Source organism: Ascaphus truei, chromosome 9 (genome assembly GCF_040206685.1).
Source record: "Ascaphus truei isolate aAscTru1 chromosome 9, aAscTru1.hap1, whole genome shotgun sequence".
Lineage (NCBI taxonomy): Eukaryota > Metazoa > Chordata > Amphibia > Anura > Ascaphidae > Ascaphus > Ascaphus truei.
Genome location: NC_134491.1, coordinates 32,744,398 through 32,752,197, shown reverse-complemented (window position 1 = coordinate 32,752,197; position 7,800 = coordinate 32,744,398). Strand labels below are relative to the sequence as shown.

Genomic DNA, 7,800 nt, shown 5'->3' with positions numbered 1-7,800 from the left:
ATGTCTCTCTGTAACCGCACATGATAAAATGGGCACTTTGCAGGCCAATTATTGTTATTTTGTTCTAAAAAATATTAGGCTTCAGGACACAAATTACATTTTTTGAATGAGGAACACAATTACACTTTTTGCCATAAAATTGACGCTTAGGGGGGGGCATTTCACATATGTCTCTAAGAGTCAGTGGCACCTACAGTATGTACTACAGTATGAAGCGCTATGTACATTAATGGCGCTATATAAATAAAGACATACAATACAATACTAAGCGTTGCAAATGGCTTTTGTAGTGCAAAATTGGCAGCGGCGCTTGTGTGCGCCTTCGTACTACGCTCAGATTTCTCCATCTTGGCCCCAACTGAGTAAAAATGTTCAGGGTTTTTTCAGCTGTTTTTGATTCACAGAAACGGTCTGTGCTTGGTGTACAGTTATAAATGGCATATACTAAAAAATATATATTTCTGTGTGCCACAAAATCAAAAGTGCGTCAAAATCATCCGCAAGATTAATTTAGTATAAACCCTAAAAAGAACTCTTAGGGGCTATGCACTAACATATGTTTAAAATTTATATTGCTTCAAAAGTAAAGTGTGTTGTATGTGCAGTATGAAAACTTCATACATATGACTCATAATTTGCTGTTTGAAATTATTTTTGACACCTTGGGTCATGTTAAATACCTGAATAATACAATTTAAAATAAAACCGAATTATGTGAATTTTTTAAATGTACCTATTAGTAAACATCAATTATTTGTATAATGCATATAATAGTCATACTGTGAAAATACATTTTGATGACCTATCCTACAGTATATAGTGAAACCATGCTGCATCTAATACAAATTTGGGTTCATACAGTACATTGCAACTTTATTCTGCACTAATGATGGAGAAAAGTATGTGTCTGTATGTCATTGTATCCCTTTTATTTTACTTTAAGTCTGATTTGACACGAGTTAATATCGCTAAGGATCTGTGTTAAATGTAAGACAAGAGTTTAACTGTTTTTTTACATTTGGTGCAGGCATAGGAAAAAATAGATTTTATTAATGCCTAGTTGTGTCTAGTTTTTATACCTTCATACACAGCCCCCATATTTAAACATGGAAATGAAACTCTCGGTGGATTGTAGTTGAATGGAATATTCTAATAGCAGTTGCACACCAGTGAGTGTTTGAGTATCAGTGTATCTAGGAGAATAGTCTGAGCCAATCACAGCGCTCTCACTGGTTTCTGCAAACCTGGAGTTTGAGAACAGACAAACATTTCCATGTAAATTAAGAGTATACGAGTCACAAAACCTTACGTGCTTTTTATAGTCACACAAAAATAATGACAAATGCAAGGCACGCTGCTACGACACTTTCACATCAGATATTTCAGGCAAACACATACAGTAGGGGCTTATGTATGAAGTGTCGCAAACGGCTTATTTGCTGCAAAACTGGCGCACAGAAATCTTTATTTTAAATTGCCCGTGTGGTGGCAAACACCCACACTGTCTATTTTAACCTGCTACTTTGTAAGTAGCCATTTGTCTTTAGCGTTATAAACCTCATCTCACAGTGCTTCCCATATTGGTTCTCTTCTCATCGCTTACAGGATTATTCCGAGTGGGGACTTTACACTCACATCAGGAACTTTTTTGATAGTTTGTAGTCACAGTGACTACCAACCACTGTTTGTCTACACATGTGCGCCCTATACGAGAGTATATATACGTTTCGGTCCCCCAGTGGGACCTTTCTCAAGGTGGTGCTGGGGGGGACCGAAACGTCGTTTTTTGTGTCTCTTTTTCAATACAAAGAATTTGTGATCAACTTACCTGTGTGCTGTCCCTTGATGTCGTGCTTCAACCAGTATCGTATGGTCTATTATTGTGTTATGGGATAAGCACCAAACGTTGTTTACTTTCAAGTGGAGTGCCGGCTGTTTTTTGGATTTATATATATATATATATACCGGTACATATAAAAAATAATGTTGCTATTTATTTTTATTTATAATTTCTCAATTAATATGATAAAACCTTTGGTTCAGGGTTATTGTTTAAAAAAAAATGGGCAATTGACAGACAACAAGGAATTATGTATGTGAAAATAGTATTATTCACAAACAACGTGTCATTAATCTAATTATATGCTCAGTCACACAACTATAACGAATGTTGGCCAATCAAAAGAAAATAAAGTGATAATTACATTTCCGTAAAGGAGGGGAAATACTGGAGAGGTTGAGGAAAATATTTGCATAGTGTAATGTTTTGTAAAGTATAATATTGAAAGCATTTGTAATCTTAAATGTGTCTTAACATGCTTAAGTTTCACTAATCAGTAAAATGCGCTGATCCCTTTTACTGAGCCCATGTTGTGGAGACACGCAAAGATCAGGCCTGTATTTAGGCATAGGCCTGCCTACTAGTCCCGGGCCAGGGGTGGCAAATTTCGGTGGGACCGGTGCTACGGTTACAGAGACCCCGCTCTCTTCCCCACAACAATTAAACTGATTGCCGGGGGAGAACGTGTGGCCTCTGTAACTGTCTCTAAAGCCGCGATTATAGTGGCCGCGTGCGACGGAGTGAATCACCCACGCAGTCGCTCTGCAGCTTGCGCGCACGATGGGCGGCCTCATTGAGGAACACATATTTGTACTCACGGCGCGCGATGTTGCACGCGTGCACACCGCCACTGTAATCGTGACCTTACCTTCTCCTGCAGCGTTGCCCTCCTCCTTCTGCAGGGTCAAGTGACGCTGCGATGTCACATGGCGACACGTTGCTATGACGTGATGTCATATGGTGTCCTGTTGTCATGGAAACGCGACGCCACGTGGCATCAGAACGCTGCAAGAGGAGGAGGCCAGGGCGGCAAAAGGTAAGTGCCTATGGGCGGCAAAATTCTAAAAACGGTCCTGCCAAAGATCCCTACCTTAAATTAACTATGGTGTTGCATGAACTGCATTTTTCTTTCACACCACCTATTGTCCAAAAAAGGGAGTAAAGATGATTATTTTTAACATAGGTGTAGCACTAAAATATTTAAACCGATTTCGAGCTTTAACTTTGTTAAATGGAGCCGTGTCTTTCAAAATTATAGAAATTATTTGTACTTTGCTCAACGGAGTAATTTCATTTACAAAACATTTTTAGTATTATTTATTTTTATAGAGCAACACATTCAACAGTCTTGTATAATAAATGTGTCAGCAGGCAGTACCATGCTTAATGACACAAAGACATAATTATAAAGTATCCTAAATCATATTGGGGTATATTCCCGAAAGCGTGGTAGTCCTGAACGCTTGTTAACGCTGCAGTTCAAGCTGCATCAATACAATCTGCACAGTGACAAGTGATGAGCTAAATTACCAATTGATCCGTTCTCCTGTGATCGATCGCCGAAGATTCAGCTCAGTGGTTCTTTATAATCACTGTTAGGGCTGCAGAAGATTACCCAAGATGCAACGTTCTGTGTGGAAGATCATATGACCAGCCAGGCACTAGATACAAATGGTACACTGCTAGAGAGAGGGCAAAAGGGGTGTACTATAGCCTCAGAAGAGGAAGGGGATGTGACTTTGTAAATGGTTGCTATAGAAACAAAAATGCTTGCTACATTAGAATACATAAAAAATGTCTTTAAAATTATTATTATTATTTTTAAATGTTACAAATATTTTCTCATAGTACAGAACTGATTTATTTTAAAAAAAATTAAAAAACACATGTAGGATATTGCTTGAACTGGAGCTTCAACATCCCTTTTCCTGAACTAAGTGTTCTCAGTCTCGCTGAGTGACCTATGGTCATCGCAAGGGCACAAGGTTTTACACATTTAAAGAAGTAAAAGATATATAGTATATACAGTGAGGTTTGTACGTGTGTACACTATTCTATTCTGGCTTTACATTATCTTTCTTTATTATCGAAATGTGCAGACTACCTAATATTCAAGCATTTTGTGATTGATTAAAAGATACTTTTAATATCATTGGAATAATTGGGGAAATGAGGACCTCATTGGTATCTCTCAAATTATTTTAGGTTCCCCATCACCAGTATAAAACACTGCATGCGTCTGCCCTTGATTTATAAATAGTGTGTGTGTGTCTCTCTCTATATATATATAAAGCAGAAAATAGCCGTGTTAGTCCAGTTGCGATAGTGCAGAATAAATGAGTTCTTCAGTATTAGGTGATACCTTTTTTATTGGACTAACAATTTACGTCATAGGACAAGCTTTCGAGAGTTATCCTCCCTTCTTCGGGTCAAGCAATACTGATATACAAAGGATTCAATGGCTAAAACAGTGTAGAGAGAGGAAAAAAACAAAAAAAACCACAACAGATATTTACTGTAGATAAGGTAGGGTGTTAAAAGTGTTTGAAGCCAGGGGACAGTGACAAAGAAAGGTGGGGAGGGGAATGGATGCTGGGGGGGAGAGAAAGTGTGGATAAGAATTGAGGCAAGCAGGATAATTACAAACAATTTTGATAGGGTGTGAGAAAACCCATGACCGCATTAAGTCCTTTGGTTTTGGTGTCAAAGAGTCTTATCATTCTGAGTTCAAATGTTTTCCGTTCTTGGGACAACATTTCCTCAAGAACGGATAACATTTGAACTCAGAATGATAAGACACACACACACACACCCACTATTTAGCCCAACTCCTCCAGCAATCCCAACCACTGCAGATTGTAGGAATAATCAGTGAAATACTAAACACACATAAACTCAATGTGGAAATAATATTGGTAGTGTATCACCAAAACACAACCTCACAGGGGATCCCTGGGGACAGGGTTGGGAACAGAGCGCTTGTTTATCCTGACTGTAGGGTGTAAATGTTGGCCAAAGTAATTGGTTATATGTTGGAGCGGTTGGTTAATAAACAAAGGTTATAATTAAAAACTGTCAGGTGAGCATTAATTCCACTAAAATATACAGAGGACTTACTGGTAGCCTGTGCTGGGTGTCACGCTTACACCCACTCATGGCCTCCACCCCAGCCTGTCACATGTCACCACAATGACAATGCTTGATTAGGTGTCGCTCCTTAAAGCAGACTCATAGTTTTGGAATGACCTGGGAGTCATCTTAAAACCCATCAATCTGACATGAGGAGGAAAGGACCAAGTAAAAATAATAAAATAATGGGAGGGATTACTTAGTGTCAATTGTCTGAGGTTGAGTCCAGGGCTCAGTGTTCAGAAAACACTCACTAATGATAATAACAAGCAGCGAGAGTACAGGACACACTGAGGATTGCTGGACTAGCTGAGATTGCGTCCTCTCTACCTGTATGGGACATGAGCTGCAGTAGGATGAATAATGTATCGCCTTCAACTAGCTACCAGGTATGCAAAATACAGGAATCACTGATGTATATAAATGTGTGTTTATGAGTATTTATATTTATAGTTAGGATATATACTATATGTATAAGACACACACACACACACACACACACACACACAACATTTCATATACATCTATATTTAAAATTTCAATTATATATGTATATATATATATATATTAAGTTATGGTGGGTGAAAAAGGCAACAAGAAACCTCCACCGTATAGCATATAGCAAATATATATATATATATATATATATATATATATATATATATATATAAAAATATACACAGAATACCAACACAGATAGATCGATTCACATGAATGCAAAGATAGATGGGTAGATACATTGACAAGAACACAAGCAGTAAGATGATAGATGCCTAACTAGATAGATCACGTGGATAGATAGATGCACATGAACACAAACACAGATAAATAGATAAGTTTGACAGCTTCGTGCTTGGTGATACACATCAAGAAAAACACAGATTCCTTACTTTAAAGTATCACATTTTTGGCACCTTTGTGCACGACTGATGATGTTTACATTATTATTTTTTAAGTGGGGATGATTGATGGTTACATTATTTATATAAAGCCTTCTCTGTGGTAGATCCTGTCGATATAATGGGACTTTTTTTGGATTTCTTTGTTTCACATAGTTTCTGGTCACTTTCTCTGGCTGTCAGTTGAATGTTCAGACCCAAACAGTCCACTGTCTGCCACATTATCCTGTTCAAGTTTGGATCCATCATTATAACTTAGATTATTTTTTTTTACATCATAAATGACATATCTAATTATTTACACGGTGCTCTGGAGTTATGAATTACAGTGTTAAAGTTTTACCTTGTAATGTCATTCAGACTATTTGCTTGGTCATACATCATCATCATTTTATAGTCTTATGGAACTAAATGCAATGTATGATTCAAAAACACTAGTTAAATTACATTTAGATCACGGCTGCCATGGCTCAAACACCTATTTGAGTGAGGTTTGGGAGATATGGACAAAATATTATATTTTATCACAATAAAACTGTTCTCACAGAGTCATTCCATTGTCTATGGAGCTTTAGTTCACACCTCTGCTATTAAACCCAGGGTATTTTTCCTCTGTGGTATGCTAAACTTTGTATTTTTTATCAAAATAGTTGTTTTTCGTTTGGGGACCACCTAAATATTCAGGCTCATATTTACTAAGGGGTGCCTACCCATAAGACAACATCAGAAGTTACCTCATGGCCTATTCAAGTGCAATATGGCCCTTAGCCTGTTTACTTCCTGTGCGCCCATTAATGTCACCATGCGATCGTTTGAACATACAGGGAGTAAAGCTGCTAAGGAAGAGGAGGGCAAGAAAGACCAAAACAAACACAAAGAACATGTCCTATGTTGTATATGTAAAGATTATTACAGGATTAGAAATGATACCTGAGAAAGAACAGCTACAAGAAATTACAAAAAACGCAGAAAAAAAAGAACAGGTCTCCTTATGTAACTGGATAATGCGTTTCAAGGCCATGGTTAAATAAAAAATATATATAAACTTTATATATAAAATTAATTCATCTGTAACTGTTCCCTGTGAAGGTGAAATAAGGATACCTGGCTCTTAAAGAGTCACTGTGTCCATAAGAAACAATCCAGTTGCTGTAGGAGTGGCCGACACATGGCTTTCCAGGAAGCAGGTTTGGTTTGCGGTGCCTACTTATAATAATGCTCATTGTGTGAAATAGACACAATTGAAAGATATTGCAATTTTATTGAAAGCACCGGGCACTCTATTAAGGGGCGATTTGATGCCGAGGTGATCTCACTCCCGCCCACCCACTTTTTTTTTTATTATTAGCCATTTGGGGCTTTGCTTCGGCCAAGTGAGTTGATCCCTGAGGAGAAGTTACAGGGCTTGTAAATGATTGGGGCAGCTGATTGGGCCAGCTGGTGACAGCTGATTGGACCAGCTGTGGGTAACTGATTGGGCCAGCTGGTTGCAGTTGATTGGGCCAGCTGTGGGTAACTGATTGAGCCAGCTGGTTGCAGCTGATTGGGCAAGCTGGTGGCAGCTGATTGGACTAGTTGGGGGCAGTTGATTGGGCCAGCTGGTGGCAGCAGATTGGGGCAGCTGATTAGGCCAGTTGGTGGCAGCTGATTGGGCTGGCTGGTGGCAGCTGATTGGGCCAGCTGATTGGGTCAGTTGGTGACAGCTGATTGGGCCAGCTGGTGGCAGCTGACTGGGCTAGCTGGTGGCAGCTGATTGGGCCAGCTGGTGGCAGCAGATTGGGCTAGCTGGTGGCAGCTGATTGGGCTAGCTGGTGGCAGCTGATTGGGCTAGCTGGTGGCAGCTGATTGGGCCAGCTGGTGGCAGCTGATTGGACTAGCTGGTGGCAGCAGATTGGGCCAGCTGGTGGCAGCAGATTGGGCTAGCTGGTGGCA

At 39.2% G+C, this 7,800-nt stretch overlaps 1 protein-coding gene across 1 annotated transcript in view; it reads left to right on the top strand.

Moving 5' to 3' along the window:
* The first annotated feature begins 4,819 nt into the window (after nt 1-4,819).
* Nucleotides 4,820-7,800, top strand: part of LOC142502804 (cytosolic phospholipase A2 delta-like) — a 42,127-nt gene continuing 39,146 nt past the window's right edge. The window contains exon 1 of the mRNA XM_075614328.1: nt 4,820-5,358. Coding sequence (XP_075470443.1) covers nt 5,311-5,358 — 48 coding nt within the window. The 5' untranslated portion in view covers nt 4,820-5,310. The remainder of the gene's footprint in view (nt 5,359-7,800) is intronic.